Below are 22,201 nucleotides of genomic sequence, written 5' to 3'. Positions count from 1 at the left end.
TGAACGACAGTGATGAAGAAAACACTTTAGAAGGTGTAGGCCTACTGCCGTTTAACAAATGCCAAGGGAAAATTTTCTCTGCCCTACAGATTTCTCCAGAGAAGTCTTGAAATTTTAATATGCATGCTAAGTTGTCATTTCAGGAGCTCACTAAAAAAGAAGGCCTAATAATAGTGGCATTTATATGTAATCTAACAAAAAGGTGGTGAGATCAAGGAAGTCCAATGATCTATAAAAACGAAAGAACCCTGAATGGCTCTAAAGTAAATTCAGATTTCCCCCCAATTATTTCAGACATTTGTGGCCATTTAGTTTGCTGATTAAATTGCCTTAATTTTCTTGATGATAAATGTATAGCATGGAAAGTAGAGTCTAGAATGGGGTGAATCCTACTTTAAAATCCCCTTTGAACTCTGAAGCCCATCAAGATATTTTCATGGAGTTCTCATGAAGGTAAAATTTGGCTGGATGAATGAGAAAGTCAAATCTACCCCTCCGAGCTCCTTGGAAAAATGGATCTTTGTACATGCCCCTTTTTAATGGCTGATTTATTTAAGAATGGGCATTCTCAGTTTCACTTCCTCCTGCCTGCTTCCTCATGATTATCCTTTGCTTGATGCGAGGAACTGGGGCTCTTTCAATACTTTCGCAGCCCTTCCTGTGGGAAAAGAATGTATTATTTGTGTTTAAAGACGGATGTTTTGAAATGTTCAATCACCGCAACGGCTTCCCTCTTCCTAAATTCTGATGATTGCTTAGCAACCAATTGCTTAACTTCTATAGCTCAGCCATTGGGTAGGCATGCCATGCTTTACATTTGTCATAAAATAGGGAAGAGCCATCATGGAAATCAGCTAGCAATTGGTCTCTTAAAAATCTGAAATCATAACATTGGGAAAGAGCAAGGTATGAAGCCAAAAGCATGAAGGAGGCTTTGGCTACATGGCTCATTTTGGAGATTTGTTAGGAGTTTCAATCAAAGTTCCCGAACAACCTGAGGCACAGGAAATCCCAAAATGCCGAGTGCCTGGAATTTACATGTAAATTCCAGGTTGCATGTGGCAGCTAAGGAGGCAGGCTTTTCAGGAACAGGTACAATGGTGGTTTGGCGACTTGGGTCGCTGGAACCGGCAGCCACCCAGGCCTGCCACACCCCCGAACTGGTTTGCCAGTCTGCACCATCAGTGCCACCATCTTGTTTTTCAGTTCTGTGCATGTGCAGAACAATTTTAATTGCACTGCACGTGCTCGGAAAGCGCGCACAAGAGCAAACCAGAAGTAGTGCGGGCTGGAACCCACCCCTGAACAGGTAGTATTTAGAATGTTCCAGAGTGGAAACTTTTCAAAACTTGATTAGGTCCCCATTTTGGGTTTATTATTGGGATAAGTCATACAGTCAGCCAGTTGTTCAGAATGGATTTGGCACTTTTATCCACTTATCGAGTCCTTCTCAAAGACCTGAGATAGCCAGCTGCTGTTTGATGGTATTTACGGTATTGTCACAGGATATAAGCTCTTCCAAGTAACACTGTCTTTTGCAATTGGACAGTTCTCGTGGTGGTCATGATGATTGTGGTGATAACAGTGGTGGTTATAAAAAGATTTTTCAGAGACACTTGGAAAAGAAAATCTGGCAATACAAACCAAAATCCAGGCTCTGATGAAAGTCTCAATCCTGCCCCCTGCAAAAGACTTTTGAAGAAATTTCTTTTGAAATCTGGCCTCCTTCACAATCCTTTCGGGGAGTCGCTCTCATCTTTTCCTGAATAGCCAACACTCTCCTGGCATTCAGAGAGCTGATGGAAAATAACAATGAAACCAAATGGACCATTAACCAGACATCACCCATGTTCATCTGCTATTCTCCTCTATTGTCTTTTCTGAAGGTGCAGAAGAAGAGAAAGGAGAGCAGGTGATCGATTCCATGCAGCCTGAAGGGCAATGCGATACAGAAAACATTTCAAGTATTGATGGTAAGCTTCCCAAGACCTTTTGAAAAAAGGGTGCAGGCAGCGAACACCTCCCTTTCTTAGAGTATGATCTCGCCTCGTTCAAAGGCACTCTGCAAAAAGTGTGGATTTATGCAAGCCACCAGCCTTCCCAGCTGTGAAGCACAAGAAATGCTCTACTGCCCTCACTTATGCAATTGAACTTTCAATGGGATTCAGGCCTGAGCACTCAAGCATGGGACTGACACTAATTTGCCTAAGCCAAAAATTCCACTGCCACAGGGAACTCAACTGTAAAGCAAATGCACACAAAAGCAGTTCATTTCATGCCTTTGTTCTCTCTTGCCTCCCCGACCCACTCTGTGAACAAGTCCATCGCTAGTCAAGGTGATGGAATTAAAAAATTAGCACCAACTGAATGTAGAGAACGTCAACCTTCCCTTTAGTCACCTTTATATGTCAGCGTTAAATCTGCAGACAAAACCCAGTGAGATTTCATTAATTTGTTCCAACATTTGGGGCTTATTGTTTAAGTTTGCCTTGCTGTACAACAGAGGTGTAGGCACCAAGGTTCATTATGATGTGCAGCTAGACACCTTCAGGCCGTGTGCATCCATTTTTGTGAAACTGCCTATTTTGGATTTTATAAAGAACTAAATGGCTTTTTGAGAAGAAATAGATGGGATCATGAACCAAAGAAGTAGAAAATGAGAAAGAATACTGTTTCCTTACAATGTTCATAATCTGATAATGTATTTCAGGGTCTACAGGAGGGAAAGGCTAAATTTCCATTCCCTGGTATGCTGTGGTTAAAACAAGGCACACTCTCTTGGTTCACAAATGATGCTAAGATATAATCATGGATTACATGCTACAGTGGTTAATTCAATCATAATGTGGTTTATAAGGTTATCCTGTGATTTATTGAACAACGTATGATTAAAATAGGGGTATGACTCTGGCAGGTAGTGGAATATAGTGGGACCTGGCATGCTGTGATCCACGGAGTTGCAAAGAATTGTATATGACTCAGCAACTGAACAAACAACAATATAAGTACATATTAAATTCTAGTAAACATGCACAATAATTTCAGAACTACATACAGAGCTGTGAAAAGGTTGACATGGATTTGCTCTACTGCCTTCTCTTTTTTTATCCTGTGCATACCAACATTTCTAACCCTAACCCCAGAAATGGTATTCAGCTGATTCGGACCGGTTTGGGTAAACCGGCAACATAAATTTTGAGTAGTTCGGAGAAGTGGCCCCACCCCCGTCATTTCCTGTCCTATAGTCCCTTGTTTTTAGCTCAGCTGATTCGTGCAGCAGAGTGGATTGCCGCGCCTCAGCTGAGCTAAACAACACCTCAGCTCACCAGTGCTGATACCAAGGGTTGTCTTTGAGTGCTACGCGCTCAAGAGCTCTCTCATAGAACCAGTAGGAAAACATTTGGAATCCCACCACTGCCTAACCCTAACCCTGTTGCTATTTCTGACTAAAGGATTTGAATAAATCACTCGCAAGCTTCAATCTATGCCTCCTCTTATTCGCTTTTTTTAGTTATGTCTTTGGATCTGTATTTTTTTAAAAAAATCCATATAACAATGCTTCATTACAGATTCCCTTACGCTAACAACGTGAAAAACAAATTGTGATAGACATTTATCAGATAATGAAAGGATTCTTAACCAAGCAGTCCGGTATCATCAATACCCATTTCTTTTAGATTATGAACTTCACTGATAATGGCTAATACATTTGCCTCATTTTCTACCATAGGCATCTGTTTCTAAGCATGATGACATCAAGATAAGGAATTGTCTGTCATGATGTCATGACCCAAACTTTGTATGTTTGAATTTGCATTGCAACCTGAGTACACAAAAGGAATCAAATAATAGCCAGTTTCCTATATTCCCAGCAAAATCTCACTTCCCTTTCTATCCACCACCTCTCAGTTGGTTCAAATAATTTCCTGCCTCAAGAGAACAGAAGAGTTTTGTGTTGTGCATAGCAAGAGGGGCACAGATTGGTTGTCATTCACCCTGGACATTTTATTCAGTGTGGGAAATTAACACAAGACTGTGTGCACTACATTGAGCCGTAAACATACCACCAAAAAGAGGGGCCTAGTGTGTTGTATGAAATGTAGCCTAGATGCAAAATCAGCACCTTCAACTGTGAATGGCCAGCAGGATTGAAAGATAAGTAGGTAGGGGGCACATCATCTGCTTAGTCCCAAGTCTTGGGGAAGTCAAACCACATCTTTCTGAGTCTTAGATGAGTGGTATCTTATCTGAACTGATGAAAGACTGCAATGCCAAGCTTACCATTTTGGGTAGCCACCATACAACATTCTCTCATCATCAATATCATTATTAGGAAGTATAATATAAATTAATTCATTGGAGAAGGAGAATGTTACAGCATAGCACAAGTTGTGAACCTATTTGATTTCCTGTGAAGTTTGGTTTTATCATTGATGGGGGAAAGACTTCCATTTTTTTTGGATCATACTAGTAAAGAATGAACTTCTTTTTCTTTTTACAATCCTTTTCTCCCCTAATTTGGGGTAGAATAGGAGTGACTGAATGGATCTGAGCATTTATTGGCCATATTCCCTTCCAGATGCCTATGTGGAGTTCACAGCAGATATTTTCTCTTTGCACCCTGAGAGAGAAAAATCTGCCTCTATCTAGGATTGAACTCTCAACCTTCCAAATGGGAAGCAAGCATCTTCAGCCTTAGGCCACCACACTGCTCACAAATAATGAATGAACTAACGTGTTCAATCAAATTTAACATCAAGGATAGATTATCATCATCTGCAGCTATTTTTTTTTCTAACTAAGTATGTATTGATTTAATTCCATAAGTAGGAAGAAAATACAAGCAAGTAAAATGTTTGACCTGAAATACAGGGATCAGTTTTGACACAGAATTATTTCTCTGCATATCTATAGAAAGAGCAGTTTCATTTAAGTTTGAAAATGTCTGTGCTACTGCAGTAAGTGGTTTAATCTAGCAAGTGTGGAAGTAAAACATAGATGAATAATTCACAAGCAATTCAACAGAATATTTGCTAGTATATTGGTATGACAACAGTGAGTCAGAAGCAGATTTGCTTCATAGCATATGACAAGCATATTAATTTTTTTCCATTGTCTCTTATTTTTCAAATATTTTGTTCAGGTGTGAATTTATTCAGGCAATTTCAAAACTTCCAGTCAAGAGCCTTCCAGGGAAATGCCAAGCATCAGCTATAGATGTGCAAAAAGAGTTTTTTTCCCCACAGAATAACCATAGAAGTATAATAGGAATAAGTTGTTATAATTCAGACTTTATACAGAATTCCATTCAGCCCTACAGAAACAATTCAAAAGAAAATATATTCAGTAGTATTAAGATCTCAGAGACCAGATATTGTCCATTACATAATCATCTAGAAAGCTCATCTTTTGCTCCACAGTACTCTATGGCTATTTCTTTCTTTCTTTTTTTTTTTTTAAAAAAATTATTAAATGTTTTGATCTTTAAAAACAATAGGAAAAACACAGCAAAGGAAAAAAAAACACAATAAGACAAAACAAAACCGCCATTTATTGCATTTATAAAATTGTAATAATATGTATTATGAGGAGTGAGAATGTATAGAATTATATTTTTTCTATTATAATTAAAATTACCCTGAAATACTCATTCAAAAGGATAAGATGTGAGTACATTTTGAATGTCACTGCTTTTTTTCTGCTCAGAATTAGAGTGGAAAGTAATTGCCCTTATAAGCACATCTCATTCAATCATTAGCTTGACTCAAATACTGAATTTTGGCCTTTAGGTGTCTAAAGTTCTATAGTTGGCATCCTTGAAAAGAATGGATTGTCACCTGCAGGTTAGTCCACTTCCAGGGCCAGGAGCAAATGGTTCCTGACTGAAATAATGACTGCCTGCAGGGCCTTAATAGCTATAGTGATATCTTTGATATCTTTAGCTGTCTTTAATACCCATCTGCACTTTACTTTTTATGGTGCAAATGGTTCTTTATACCAGCTAAAGAACTAGTCATTGTGGTTTTCTGCTGTTGTGAGAATAATTAAACTAGAGAAAGTTTAATGTCTCCAGAGAAAGAGAAAGAACCGGAGAAAATCACAAAATAGAAAGATTTGAAAAATAGAAACACAAAGATTGTGCAAAAGAAATCAGAGATTGCAGCAATAGTGATAAGTGCCTTTGGTACAATCCCAAAAGAACTGGAGCACAACTTGAACTTAGTTGGCACTGATAAAATCACCAGCAGCCACTTTCAAAAGGCAGTTTTATTTGGAACAGGTCACATCATGAGAAGATACTTCAACACAATCAAACAACAAACTAATTGGTTTGTTGTCTTCACCGGAGTTTGATACTGTTGAAGACTGCACTCACGTCGACCATGAAAACATGCTCCTGATTAAGATACTAGAGTTGCTGCTATATTTCACACATATTCACAGTCAGGTGCTGGTTCTCTGGGTAAAAATTTCTGCATATTTTAGCAGCACAGACGTTTCACTTTGCGGTTGGTACAGTGAAAAGTTTGCTAGGATATCTTATAGAATTCAACTCTGAATAAAGTTCTACATCAGTGATATCAGTCATAAAGTGTTCAATAGCAGTTCTGCAGATTATATATATATGTATGTGTGTGTGTGTGTGTGTGTGTGTGTGTGTATATATATATATATATATATATATATATATATATATATATATATATATATATATATATATATATATATATATATATATATATATATATATATATATACACACACACACACACACACACGTGTGTGTGTATGTGTGTATGTACAGACATACATACATACACACCAGCGGGGTTTCTTGCCCCGTTCCAACCGGTTCGGTTGGAACGGGGCCGGCGGCGTCCTCGTCCACGCGCGCGGTGCACGCATGCGTACTAGCGTCTGTGCGATGCTCCAGCTGCTCCTGGAGGATCGCGCAGGCGCTGTATGCGTCCTGCGCATGCGTGGAAGCACAGAACTCATCAAAACCGGGTAAGGAGCGCAGGCGGGCGGGTGTGCCCTTCGCCGTTCCCGGAAGTTACTTACTTCCGGGTTCGCCAACCAACCGGTTCGCAGGGACCACCGCGAACTGGTTGAAACCCACCCCTGATACACACGCACACACATACACACACACACACATACATACATAAATAAATACATACACATACTCACACAATATATAAAAGAAATTATATGTTAATTATTTTGCTACCTGTATATATAATGAAGAGCAACTAAATCCTGGTTGGGATCAGCAAAATGATGTTATTATATTATTATTAAAAATAAAAATAAATTGCATCCTGCAATGATACCTTTACCATCATCAAACCACAACATCTCCCTATCCCAGGCCTTTGGGAAGGTCTCAATAAATAGATAAAAATGCCAAATCTAGTCTAAACATCTGGCTGACTGTGCAGTGAACCAGAATAAGAAAGAACTCACTCGATGCATATAAAGGCTAACACCAGCTAAAAAAAACTGGCAGCTGTGATTTCACACTGTTGTGAACAGATTATAATAATCACAAAGTATCAAAATCTGAAAATCAAAACATTATGTCATAGCCTTGATGCTCTCAATGGTTATTGGCACACTGGATGCCATACCGAAAAATCTTGAACAGCAATAGAAACTCTGTGGATTAACAAAAATGTCTATCTCTCAATTGCAAAAGGCCACACTGCTTTTATGCACACATACACTTTGCAGATACATTACAACATCCTAGCTGCTTTCAGAAGAACACTTCCCAAGTGTACTTAATACACTTTGGGAAAGAACCCAAAGCGTATGAAGATCAATACCAGCTAAAGAACTAGTAATTGTGGTTTTCTGCTGTTGTGAGAATAATTAAACTAGAGAAAGTTTAATGTCTCCAGAGAAAGAGAAAGAACTGGAGAAAATCACAAAATAGAAAGATTTGAAAAATAGAAACACAAAGATTGTGCAAAAGAAATCAGAGATTGCAGCAATAGTGATAAGTGCCTTAGGTACAATCCCCCCCAAACTGGAGCACAACTTGAACTCAGTTGGCAGTGATAAAATCACCATCAGCCACTTTCAAAAGGCAGTTTTATTTGGAACAAGTCACATCATGAGAAGATACAACACAATCAAACAATAATATATGTACCTATCCTAGGACCTTTATAGGTGGATAAAAATGCCAAATCCAGTCTAGATATCTGGCTAAGTGTGACCAACCATAATTCATATATGTTAATTCTCAGGTAATCTTGCTGTGATCTAGGATGAGGAACTGCCAGATGTTTACAATCTTATTAGGGCATATACCGTAATAAAAAATTGCAATGCTGCTTACTACATACAATGCTAATGTTAAAATGACACTAAAATTTCAAATCACATCCAAAGACTTCCAAATTCATATTAATAATTTCAATGTTTCTTTTAAAATGAGCCAGTCAAATTAATTTTTCTTTAGTGTGATTTGGACATCTTCTAATGTAGTTAATGAAATAATTCAGCAACTTGATTATTGAATTTCAGAAAGAATGCCGACCTGAAAAAGAATGCGGAAAAATAACCTTACTGTTTTGTTTTCAGTTGAAATGAATAGTCAAGTTGAAAACCTAGAAGAGCCTACAGAATCACAGACAGAAAATTAACCTCAGGGTAAGTTAATTCATCTTTCCTTTCCATTATATGATATAGTTTTTTATAAAATACAGAATAACAGAGTTGGAAGAGTCTTGCTCAAGCTGGAGACCCCATGCCATTTTATTGCAGCTGTTCCACATGTAATATTTTTATAGATGTTATAGCTAGGAAAACTAATGGAATCTCTATGCAAAACAAAATATGCCTAAAAATATGAATCTGACTTGAATTCCCAAATTCAGTGTTGGAAGGTAAAAAAAAAAAAAACTCTTGCTAGCCAAAAAAATACACTAGAAATACCCCCCTTCCACACATTCCACAGACAAAAGTCTTCCCTGACCTACGTGCAAGGTTATAAAAATATCTTAAACCCTTTTTAAATTGAAATTGACAATGCACAGCCAGCTGATACCGGCAAATCAATCAGGAAGCAAGATCCCATAAATCATGATATGGAAACCTCCTAACTCACAATACTCCCCTCCCCAGATCTTCAACACCAGACCCCTCATGAAAATCCCACACCTACAGAAGATTCCACATTTAGAAAAGATTAGCCCGCCCGTGTTTGAAATTGTTCGAACCTACTCTGTAGGTGTGGCCTCTTTTGTGGGAGTGGCTTGCCGCCCATGTGACCGGATGGGAGTGACTTGCCGCCCATGTGACCGGATATGAAGATGCCGACAACACTTGTCAGAACCACCTTAAATTACCTCACACACAGCACTGGCATCCATAAGAATAGGATGTAAACTTGTTTTTTAAAAAGCATCTTTAGTTTGCGTTAAAACAACTTCAACACACGCAATGTTCTGATTGCATCACAAACGCAGTAGGCACTGAGTTTTATAAATATGAGCATTATAGTGTAGAATAATTATATCCAAGGACCAGTGGTTGGTTTCAAAAAAATTTGGAACCTCTTCTGTAGGTGTGGCCTGTTTTCTGGGTCCACTGGTGGAACCTCTTCTAACCGGTTCGGTAGATTTGACGAACCGGTTCTACCGAATAGGTGCGAACTCGTAGGAACCCACCTCTGCTTCACACGACCCTCAGGGCAAAAACATGTGAGATCAACATATCAACACACCCTACAATCAAAGCCTACTTTCACTATAAACATTACTTCTCTCAATGTTCTGATTTTGCGGGCACCTTTGAGAACTTTACAGTCCATTATGCTGTCAAAGAAACCATTCTCCATCTCAAGTGCATTGTCCAGAGTGCTTATTTTCATGACTCAACTCGAAAAATGGTCTGACAGTATTTTCTTCAAATAGTAGTCACTTGATGAGGTCAAGGATTGTCTACAGATGAGAACATGGAGCCTCTTGCTTTCTTTTTCAACCAGGCCCAATTGCCAAGGGGTCAATGAGGAAGGAGGAATAGAGGAAGCCAAACTGCAGAAGACTTACTCTTACCAATTCTGTCAACAGCCAACAGAGAACATCCCCTTCCTGTGCACAAATAAGTGCTACATTTTATATATCTGATCCTTATAATATCCGATGTGGTCTATAGCAGGTGTTGGGGCAGGAGATGACTAGAGATCACTGATTCTACTATAGAACTATAGAAAATCAGCCATTTCTACTAGCTGGAATTAGGCTTGGCTCTTTGAAATCTATATTCCAGAAGCGATCGATATATGTTCTGAGAATTTCATGCCCTTGGCTGAACATTGCCAAATGCCACTTCTAAGTACTGAACTATTCTGCTCCATAGAAACTGAACTTATAAGCAATTGCAGAGTTTGATTACATGAGAAATGAAAGAGAACACACCAATATGGTCATAGACATAAGGAGCTTGATTCCTTGGTAGACAGAAACCAAGACCTGAAAAAACCCAATTCCCTGTCACATCCTAATTATAAAATCCAATTCTGAAATCCCTACCCAAGATAGATCAAACAGAATCACAAATACATTTCATTTCTTTACCAGTGCTGATTACTTGATGCCGGTATCATATACCACCAAGATGAGCTATTTACACCTATAATGGGATTTCATGTCTCTCCAAACCAAATATAGAAGCTTTGTAACAGTGGCAGTTCTGTCACAGAGATTTTAAAATGTCTTATTACTGTGTGTACCTCTTTGTCCTTGCCAGCATATTGACAATATACTGCAATGCTGCAGATGGGAGAGAGAAATACGAGCTGCAACAGCCTCCATTTAAAAAGTTGTCAAGGGAAAAAAAAAGGACACACCAAATTAAAATGCTGCATTTGAAATTCTTCTCTTCTGTGTCACAGTCTAATTCATGCTTTCTTTCTCTCTCTCTCTCCTTCCCTCCCTCCTTACTCCAGCATTACTAAAAAATTAAGCTGCCATGTGCTTGACATTTTAGACATAGTTTCAAAGTTTATTACCTCCACTGGTGAGAAAAATATAATTGGTTTCTATAAATTGTTTTTATCTGAATGGAAACGCTATCTTTCTTCTTTGGTGGTTTGGGGTGAAGTAATGCATATACCACACTTGGAATTACTGCATTCAGTTTTGGTTGCCACAATGTAAAATAGATGTGGAGACTCTAGAAAGAGCACAGAGAAGAGCAACAAAGATGATTAGGGGACTGGAGACTAAAACATATGAAGAACGGTTGCAGGAACTGGGTATGTCTAGTTTAATAAACAGAAGGACTAGGGGTGACATGCTAGCAGTTTTCCGATATCTCAGAGGCTGCCACAAACAAGAGGGAATCAAACTATTTTCCAAGGGTAGAACAAGAAGAAATGGATGGAAACAAATCAAGGAGAGAAGCAACTAAGGAGAAATTTCCTGACAGTTAGAACAAGTTGTGAATGCTCCAACCCTGGAAGTTTTTAAGAAGATGCTGGATAACCATTTGTCTGAAGTGGTGTAGAGTTTCCTGCCTAAGCAGCGGGTTTGACTGGAAGACCTCCAAAGTCCCTTCCAACTCTGTTATTCTATTCTAAATCCATATTCTACAACTGGAAGATTTAGGGCAGCTTTTCCAAATTCCCAGATTGGTGGGCTGGGAGGTTTTATACGAAATAAAGTAGTGCCACCAGTAATAACTTGTTGATCGCTGTCCTAACTAACCCAGTTGGGTTTTTGCAAGGCGCTCTGAGAAGTAAGGCCTGAAACTCTGAGTTGCTGAAGATGAAAGCCTTCATTTGGGGCTTCTAAAGATGAAAGAGTAAATTTCATCTTTACTCTGCTCCTGTACCTCACTATCTCAAGTATATATTATGAAGGGGAGGATATATTTAGGGTTTGAAATATCACCGTACTCAAAACTGACAGAGATTATAATGAAAACTGATTTCTTACTGCCAAATAGCAAGCGAAAATTGCCTTACATACCAATCCTTATCTATAGGAGTGGAAGCTTCACTCAATTACTGATTTACTTTCAGGTGCCTTTATGGAAACCTGCAGTCTTAAGACTTAATATAATGTCTGGCTATGATTATGGTGGCATCCATATTTTATGTTATGTTATCAACCGTGTGTAGATTTTTCTTAAAGGAAAGCTAATTTAAGAATGTGTATGTGTGTGCAATGATAAATGATAGATGAGAGAGAAAGGGAGATGGTAGATAACAAACTATAATATAGTGGGTCACATTCATCAATGGTCAAATGTCTACACAAACCAAATAGGGAGAAAAAGCAAAGCTTGGATGCAACCTTTCCTCAAAATGTCTTTAAAAATTGTCCGTGTACAGGGCGGGGCATAACCTTTTCCTAGGGGGTCACAGCAACACTTGTAATAACAACACAAATAATTCATACACCATTCGAAAGCCCATCAAAAACTGAGTTTATTGACACGATTTAATAGTCAGTATGACCACCATTAGCCCTTCGAACAGCATTCAAACGAGGTGGATAAGAACACAACAAATCTTCAAACAGTTCCGTTTGATTTTCCAGATTTTCCAGGGCGGGGCATAACCTTTTCCTAGGGGGTCACAGCAAGATCGACAGCAGTTTACAACTTCCGCGACACCTCATTTTAAAGCCCATAAAAAACTGAATTGAATGAGCTATTAAATGTTAAATTTGTTTCGGTTGAAACTTTGAGAATGAATTTGGAAACTGTGTTGAAAAATCTGGAAAATCGAACGGAACTGTTTGAAGATTTGTTGTGTTCTTATCCACCTCGTTTGAATGCTGTTCGAAGGGCTAGTGGTAGTCATACTGACTATTAAATCGTGTCAATAAACTCAGTTTTTGATGGGCTTTCGAATGGTGTATGAATTATTTGTGTTGTTATTACAAGTGTTGCTGTGACCCCCTAGGAAAAGGTTATGCCCCGCCCTGTATGCTACTGTTGAGTATCAATCTATCTAGTGATGCTTTGGTGCAGAGTGAAGGATTATACAGGACTGCAGAAGGAAAGAACTTAAAGTGTACCAGAATAAGCATCTTCTGCTCGCAAGGTAGCTGCAGTTGGGTGGAACTTGCCCAGTGTTGCTCAGCCATCATGCCTTTGAAAAACTCTGGGTTTAAACCAAGGTTGAAATGCTCTGAAGTCTGCTACCGGTTCGCTTTTCTACTGGTTTGCTGCGTGTCAGTGGTGGGTTCCGGATCCCGGTGCAACCGGTACGGTGCAACGGGGCTGGGCGTCCACCACATGAATGCCGTACTTACTGCCCACAACACCTCTGCGATGCTCCAGCTGCTCAGTGGAGCATTGCACAGGTGCCGTACACTCCGTGCATGTGCGCGGAAGCCCCGAACAGCTCAAATACAGGTAAGGAGTGCAGGAGAGTGGGTGCGCCCTCTGAAGCACCATACCAGAATGGTACCTGGTGCTCCCAGCAGGCACCGGTACGCCCGTACCAGGACGTGCTGGTCGTATCCCACCACTGCTGGGTGTGCACTTTGCATGTGCACTATGCGTGCATGCGTACCACAAGCGCTACTATGCAGCATTGAAAAAGGAGGATTAAGAAGTCTTTTCTGAGTCTGCAAAGGATTTCCTGTTTTCTAGCGAATAAAAATTCCAAGACACAGCTGATTGTTGCACAGCTGATAGTTGGAACTGCCGGTTCGCCCGAACCAGTAGCATTTTTTTATTACCAGTTTGGGCGAACCAGTCCAAACTGGTAGCATTTCTCTCCTGGTTTAAACAAGATTCCAAGGATCACTCTTGTGCTAGAAGGTTCTTAGCTATTCATTTTTTAGAGTTGTAATGGCAGAGTTTTATCCTTATGTTTCTCTGCACAAAATATCACGTGGAACTTTGCTCTACAATCGTAAACCAAGAACAAATACATCCATGTCCTCATCCCCCGATAGGCATCTTCTGCTGGTACAGCGGAAGCGACTGGATGCGACTCTTGGTAAATTTACATAAAACAAGACCGTGGGGAAATACAGAGGTAATATGGATAATTACCGAGATTCAACCAATGCAGTGGGAGAAGAAAGGTAGATAGCAGGATATGAAGCAGTGTAATTGCTTACCAGTTATATAAAAAAAGATAATGACATGGGAAAGAAAGGGGAGGTGGGGGAAGAGAGGGAGATGAAGGACTTCTTCTTGCTTTCAGGTATGACAGCAGATCTGATTGGGAGGGGGAGGGGGAGCGCCCAAAAAGATGGGAAAGTGTCAGAACAAAGAATCTCTTTCATTCCGAGACCTTTCACAGAGTCTGATGTTATCGCCTTGATCAAAAAGCTTTTCTCTGCATTCAGGGAACTTTAAGCAGACACTAATTGGATCAGCCATTTAAAAACCCTCCTCTAATTAACATTTATATATTATTATGTGATGTTTAGCAGATTTCTCCCTCCTTAGCTCCCTCCCAACCTTAAACATTTAAACTTTTGGCTGCTAGAAACTTTCAGATGTATCAAAAGAGTACTGTACCTGTTACTCTGGGCAAAGACTTTCTACCATAAAAAATTGTTACATCAGTTGTAAGACACAGTACACAATCATTTTTTTCTTAGATTATTAAAAGCTGCTAAATATTACTTTAGATGTATGAATTAAATTTTAATTCCTCTGTGATTAGGGGAAGAAAGACTGTGGCTTCTGCCACAATATTCCTCAGAATGCATCTCAATATTGCATGATAATCCCAGTGGTTTTAACTTTAGATATCAAATAAGGTGTGTTTTTTTAAATGCTGAGTTAGCTACCTGAGTTTTGCCACCGTACCATTCTTGTCTTATGGTAAGATGAACACCTACATCCATAAATATCTATATTTATAAATGAATTGCAATCCTGATTGCAATTAATTACTCACAGTTTTGAACTGATGTCCCACTGTTCCATCTACTTAGCTGGCGTTCATCAGAAAGGGTAGGAAAGCCCTTCCTTCCTCCTTCCCTCCCTCCTTCCTTCCTTCCTTTCTTTTTCTTTCATTTTAATATGAGCTATTTGATCTGGCTCCCTTTCTTCATAGAAAAGCTGAGGAAAGTAGCATATGTTCCAGGTGTAGAACATGGTTTTCTGTTATGCAAGTTGGACAATCTTTATGAAAGCCAATGATTGAAAGATGAAGTAGGGCTTCTTACATGATTCCAAGCTCATTAGTTATATAATTACATTCTGAAGAATAAATCCATATTCGATTGATAGTTGGCCATAGTTATTAATCATTTATATATCTTGTACAATAAACAAACTTATATTAAAGGTGACTCAGTCTTCCATTCTTCCGAGATGGGGTAAAATGAGGAGCCAGATTGTTGGGGGCAATAGGTTGACTCTGTAAACTGCTTAGAGGGCTGGTATATGAGTCTAAATGCTATTGCTATTGTTATTACCTTTAAGGAATATAAGCATATAACATATTATTTTACAGACATATCACTTCTTAATAACTCCTCCTGATTACTTGTAGAAATGTCCAAATCTGAAATGCTTCCCTACCTCTGCTTTGATATGAAGTTCACCTGACACTGGGGAACATGTTTTTCACTGATATTTTTTCAAAGATTTGGCCTCTGGTTTTGTTTTTCATGAATATTTTTATTATGTACATACAGACATGTCCACTTTAAAATTGGAAAACCTATGACAAAGCATTCATGCTCAATTTCCCAAGTCTTAAAATTCTTCAAATTAACGAATGTTGTTGAAGCAGAATGCACAGAATCCAATAAAGTTAATAATAATAATAGTAACAACAACAACAACAACAACACACAGCATTTTCTGCACATGTTCCCTAAAAATGGAAATCTCAGAAAATGTCAAGTGCTGGGGAAATCAGGGCATTTGGATAGTTCAAATTTAAAGATTTATTGCAAGATTAAGCTCTCTACAAAAGTCTGAGCTACTAACAGTCAAGGAAGATGAGTGGGAATTAAGAAGGCATTCAAGGTGGGCTGGACTTAGATCTTTTCCAGGCATGGAGGGACTCAAGATATATGACGCATTTGAACCCTCCCTTTAGGCTCAGCATGGTCATCTCCTACTAGAAAACCCAGAAACAAGGAGAATACAATCGAGATACCTTCATTATTCCCTCTGCAGTGAAAAATGTTCTAGATAATGTTTACACCATCGGCTCCTTTTTTCTCTCTCCCTCTCCAGAAGACCATGACGACAGAAGAAAGCAGGAAGTGACCGAAGATCTGCAGTCACTAGTGCATTATGTGATGACATTCTGACTAACAGACAGCAGCACACCATGGAGTGCAAAATAGGGAGGGGGAGGGGAGGGCAGGGCAATTAAGGGATTTGACTGATTCTTTATATTTGTTTCTCTTCTTCTGTTCAGTTGGTTTGGTAGATGACATGATGCTTTTCTACTATGGGTTGTAGAGTCTTGGTTTAGATTTCTTTGCCTCATTCCTATCTGTTCTGCCTTTCCTTTTGAAATTTTAAGGCCCCATTCTTCTGCGTATATATTCTTAGCTTCTAAGTACTCTCGCTCAGTTGCAATTCCTCTTCAAGGCAACATAGGCAAAGGATGTTTTAAGCATTGTCCTTCAAGAGTCTGAGGATTTCTTTGGAGTGTTCACAAAGCGCTTACATCTGTCATTACTCCCATCAAGTTAAGATGCTGGCAGTACCAGTATCCTTTGATCTGTGGGTAAAGTCAACTTGCCAATGCTAGCACATAAACATTTCAGCTTGGTTGACTTTTCCTAAAGCTAGTATAACTACAAGAATTAAGGGTGAATAGGCATGTTACTGTGAATAAAGTTTTGAGGGTTACTAATGTCAAAATTACAACCTTTCCATCGGGGACTGGCAAAAGCAATTCCAGTCACATGGCTGATACCCCATGCAGAGATTCTCTATGCAAACTAGAGGCTGAAAGGCAATTCCAAATGGAGAATGTCCATAATCAAACTAAATATAGATTATAACTCCTGCACAGAGTTGCCCTCACACAAAGTGCTATTCAGCCATCTCCAGATCAGAGCTAATGACATTTGAATTAGCCCTCAGACTGTTTTAACTCAGACCCAGGAGAATAACTACGTTGTCCACAGACAGAATGCAAACATGTGTTATGGAAAATACATCTCTCAATGAATAAGAGTCACAGTCTCGAAGAAAGGGTCATCCATGTTCAGGAGAATAACTTTCTTTGCCCCCCAAAACCAGGACATGGATTTCTTTTTCCTGCTTGTAAGTACCCCAAGATGTGGAGTATGTCTAATGGGTTAGATTTTTTTAAATAGGACAAACAATATCCCCAATTAGCCAATTCCTTGCAAATCTACTCATGGCATGAAACCTTTTATCTATCCTAGTGGTATTTCTCCACAGCTCAGTATTGCATTGCCGACTAATAGGTGAGCACCTCTGGAGTATTTGGACATGTCTAAAGTACCTATTAATTCCAGTGCCCTCTGGATAAGAGGATTTGCAGATACTCTGTATCTCGCACATGGTATAATATGACTTGGGCTTTAACAATTTTATGCCTACTCTTGTTATATTTTCAACTGCATAGGCACACTTTTTAAATACATAAAATGCAATTAACAGATATTGATGATGAATGTTGTACCATATGTCATCTGTTTTGCTAGCAAATGCTGGGCTCAAATGAAAAAAAACAAAATTTTACATTCATTTTTCAACTACATTGTAAATTAAACTGATACCCTACTTGCAAGATTGAAAGAACACTCAGCATGGGTCCAAGGCTTGATATTCTGTAAACTAGTTTCCAACTGCTGTTAAAAACAATTACAGGAAGGTTTTTCTGTGTTATGAGATGCTGGCTTTGCGTAATTATGCATATGTACCATCTTTCAAACTTTTAAAAACAATTTCAAATATAACAAAGGTATACGCACATGAAAGGAAGCTGAAATTTACCAGCCTTGGCTTATTTGTAAATATCTCCAACACAAATCTCAGATAAATAGTAACCATTGTTTATGCTTACACTAGCATACCCAAATATGAATTGGTTCATGATATGTAATTTGTAGAAAGATCAAAAAAATGAAAATTGGTTTCAAATAGATACTTACAGCTTTCTTGCCTTATAAGCAATATTTATGTATTCAAAAACCACCACGTTCTAAAAATATGATACTTTCAACTATTAATTTCTCTTCTCTTTTTGAACCATTCATTTACATTGGTGACCTGGAAGATTCCTTTTAGTTACCACATAAGCACAGTATCATCCAGATTAATATGAATTTAGATTTCAATGAAATATATAAAATGTTTGGTTACACTTATATCAGTACCATCTGATATTTTTGATATGCTTACTAAGAATGTATATTTAGTCCCCCTTTTATCCATGGAGCACATGTGCCTCTTTTCTTCTCTCTTCCTGCTTGACTGTCCCTATTTCCCTCTAGTTCTCATTGCCACTGAGCTTCAGTTTACTGTAATTCAAAGACTTAGTTAGACATCCAACATGCATTATTACAATTCAACAAAAGCAACAAAATCAAAACAAGTGAGGCAACCTTCATTGCAGGGCTCTCCTTGCCCAATTGGAGTCATGCATAGATACAGATTTTTTTTAAAAAAAATGACTGCAATACATGGTACATGATGGTGGGGTTTAAAATTGTAGTCTGGATTCCTCTGCATGCAAATTTGGGAAAGAAATCCTTCATTATTTTATCAAAAAAAAAATTGCAAGGCGAGACAGAAGTATTGAGCTTGTATAAACTTTACAAGGTGGCCAAGAGGTCTTTTCTAGCTTGTTTTGATCTTTTAATACTTCAGGCATGCTTTCAGCATCACTGAGCACTTTGAAGTGAAGAAGACTTTTCTATCCCACTTCTGGAATTTTATGAGACACGGTCATAAAATGTTGCATGGTCACATGGTTGCTCCCGGGAATGCCAAGAAAGAGGCCCCAAATTGCTGCTAGAGTAAGGGGGGGGGGCAACCTCTGTTGGTGGCGGAAGAGAGAAATGGAAAATTCTGGCCACCTTGTAATGTTTATATCTCTGTGAGACTCCCACTCCAATCTGGTACAATCTATAAGGATTTCTAAAATAAACATTGCAGCAAAAGTTTGCCTTTAGAATTGTGTTCCAAGAAGTAAACAGTTACAGAGACCTAATGGCCCTGTAATCCCAATAAATATATTCGGGTAGTTCAAATGACTTTCTTCACCGCTTCACATCTGTGCCCAGAACACCTTGCTTTGGGGTGCGATAGCAAAGCATGAAGCCAAGATTAAACACTTCAAACAGGAAAGTGGCAAGGTTATTCCTGCTAACTATGCCTCCCTGGGTTGAGGGGGCTTACTTGCATTGAAATGCGTGAATACAACAGACGGGTTTCAGACTGAGTTCATGATGTTCTCATAGGGCCTGTGTGTAGTTAGGTAAACCATATGTGCATTAATTAAATTCTTGTTTTCTTGCAACTTGTGCTACATGGGAACAAGCTTATGGATTCTGAGTTGAACTTGTTTGAGCATTAGATACTAGAGAAACCCTTAAAACAGGAGGTTGGGGGTTTGGCTATCCTTCTTCTGTTTCTATCATCTATTAGACAATAGGGAGTTGTTTTTTCCTTCCTTTTCTTTTTTTCTTGCAAGTGCAGGGTCCGCTTTTTTCAGATAATGGATGTTCTTTAGCAAATGTGCCTTTGGCTATTTGCACATAAAGGATGCACAGCAAGTCCTCGAATTGATCCCCTACTTTAAGTGGACTGTACTGAGATAGGTAGTTTTTTCCTACTGAGTTGATCACTGGCTCTTTTTACTGGGTATTTATCTGCATTGGGTGGCAGTAAATCTCCATCATTCCTGGCAGATTATTTCTCCCAACCCTAAAATTTTGAGGTCTACAAGGAATATGGACCAACTCTAAAGGTTTCCTCCCTTCCTCTCCAAAAAAATGCAAGGAATGTATTAATATTTTTTCGTCTGTTCTTGGAAATGACACCAACTGAAAGATATTACTTATTCCTAAAAATTAAAATGTGATCTCATAATGCATCATCATAATTTGCCTTTTCGCTCCCCAATCTCCTTAAGCATTGTTGTATTTAAGTTTTAGAAAGGAGCAAAAAGGAGGGTATTAATGAAGCAAGAAGAGAGTTAGAGAAATAAGCACAGAAAGCAACTGAAACTTTGACTAAATCTGAATGATCTCAGAAAAAAAATGTGTGAGCAAAATATTCTGATCAGTAGACATTTTCCTATATCCGATCATAGCCGTCTTTTCTGACTTCTTCACTGTTCTTAACATTTTCATTTTGGTTCTCATTGAAAGTGATGCTTCCCTTGGATCTAAATGCTTTACCTCACTATGCTATCACCAAGAATGAAGTAAAGAGAGGACTCTTGGACTATGAAGGTGAAAAGGTCCGATAACATCTCAATTGTCTGATTTCCAACATGACTATATAAATTATTACTTTTCTCACTCAGAAGTCTAGGCTTGGAGAAGGTTGCTTGCATACAACCAACCAGATAGATAATAATATGGTACTATTCACTTAACTTCTTCTTGACTAGTCCTACCCAGACTCACTCTAAAAGCAATTAGAATCAGTTTTGTTACCATTTATGTATGCCTGGACAGTACATTCTGAATAATGTGGATTTTTATATTAACAACACAAATTTACAGGCAGTTAAAGAGTACAGACTCTCCACCTGTCCTCCACAGCCACTTTCACAATGCTTTGAGCATTGAGATGAAAGGTCTGCCCCCACAGGGGAAACTTTGCATTATTTTGAGATACCTGTGTTTAATGTCCTCTTTCTACATTGATGTTCTGCTGTAGCAATTCTTCTGGTACCAGACTCACCTCTTTTTCATAAAAACATACAGAGCAGGCAACTGATTATTTTCAATTAATATTAGGCAATATATTGTTCAATGCAGCTAATTGTATTTCTTCTCCCAAACAATGACTCCCCCCCTCTCTTTTATGAATTAACATTGTTCAGTCTACACACTTGATTTGAACAAAACACATTGTCTCTATATGCAGCGCATGTCTGCTTTGCTTTTAAAATGACAAAGTTAGCCAAATACATTGGATATATTTTCTTGGGAAATAGGGTTTTTTGTGACATTTGTGATATAAAGAAAGTCAGGAAAAATGTAATTTTCTTGATCAAAAATACGTTTTTACTTCAATGCAAATAACTGTAGTTAGTACATTGCTTGCAAAATATCTTCTAAGACATAATACAGACTTCTACATAGGGTTAATATGAGGCTCTTTTGTTAATCTGTCATTTAAATGCTGGACTTGCTGATGAATCTGTTTTTTTTTCCTTTTGTCTATGCCATGCCTAACTAAAAATTCTAACAAACAATGCCTTCATACTAAAATGTTTGTTAAAAGCAAAATAAGAATAAACCTTGAAACTGAATTATTCGCATGTTTGTCATATTTGCAAAATGAGTGTTGCGTAGACTATTGAATATGAAATCTACAGTTTACTGAGATTTCCTGGAAGAAACAAAGGGTGCATGCATAAGATGATCCTGTACATGATACAAACATTGGAGAAATAATGAAATTGTCAGGGTTCCAAATATCATCCACAATTAAATCAGAGTCCAAGGCAAAGTATTCCTCAAAGTTCCAATTTATTAACAGAGACATGTTGGCACATCTGTGAAAACCCAAATCTGAAAGCTTCCCGGGCTTTCCCACTCAGTTAAAAGTTCAGGATCTTGCCCCCACACTCACAAGTCCATCACATGGTCCAATCTTCCACTGCCATGCTGGCAGTTCCACCCATCCAGTTCCAGTCAGGCTCAGAGGTGTAGAGAACAAAAGATGACTTTGGTTTCTAGAAAGGATTTTTTTAAATTTTGACAACAACACATTCTACTCCTTACTACCCCCCCCAATTCCCCACTAATGAAAAGCATAGTAGAAAAGAATATTAGTGTGACAGCCAAAGATCCTAAAAGGAACCGGCTGCAGGCCTGACAGGCGGCCTCTCCTCAGAAGAAAAACGTTTCTCGAAAAGAGAATAACATAAGGGTTAACATAACAAAATTAACCACCTCTCCCCCTGGCTCTCCAGGGGGACCCTTTGGCTTATCAGGAAACTTATCATGGAATTGTTTTACTAACTTCTCCACTTTTAGGTTCCAGCTTTTCACCCAAGTAGTTTCAGATAAAGGGTACCCCTTCC

The 22,201-nt window shown here is 38.6% G+C and overlaps 1 protein-coding gene across 1 annotated transcript in view; it reads left to right on the top strand.

Moving 5' to 3' along the window:
* Positions 1–21,424, top strand: part of MACROD2 (mono-ADP ribosylhydrolase 2) — a 1,059,851-nt gene extending 1,038,427 nt beyond the window's left edge. Inside the window, exons 16-18 of the mRNA XM_087716844.1 lie at positions 1,887–1,973; positions 8,593–8,661; positions 16,183–21,424. Coding sequence (XP_087572970.1) covers positions 1,887–1,973; positions 8,593–8,654 — 149 coding nt within the window. The 3' untranslated portion in view covers positions 8,655–8,661; positions 16,183–21,424. The remainder of the gene's footprint in view (positions 1–1,886; positions 1,974–8,592; positions 8,662–16,182) is intronic.
* Positions 21,425–22,201: the final 777 nt, after the last annotated feature.

Source organism: Thamnophis sirtalis, unplaced genomic scaffold (assembly GCF_051295495.1).
Source record: "Thamnophis sirtalis isolate CommonGarterSnake01/CBP01778 unplaced genomic scaffold, rThaSir2_p1.2 scaffold_5, whole genome shotgun sequence".
NCBI lineage: Eukaryota > Metazoa > Chordata > Lepidosauria > Squamata > Natricidae > Thamnophis > Thamnophis sirtalis.
Note: the sequence above shows the minus strand (reverse complement) of the source record. Positions and strands in the feature narration are given on the sequence as shown.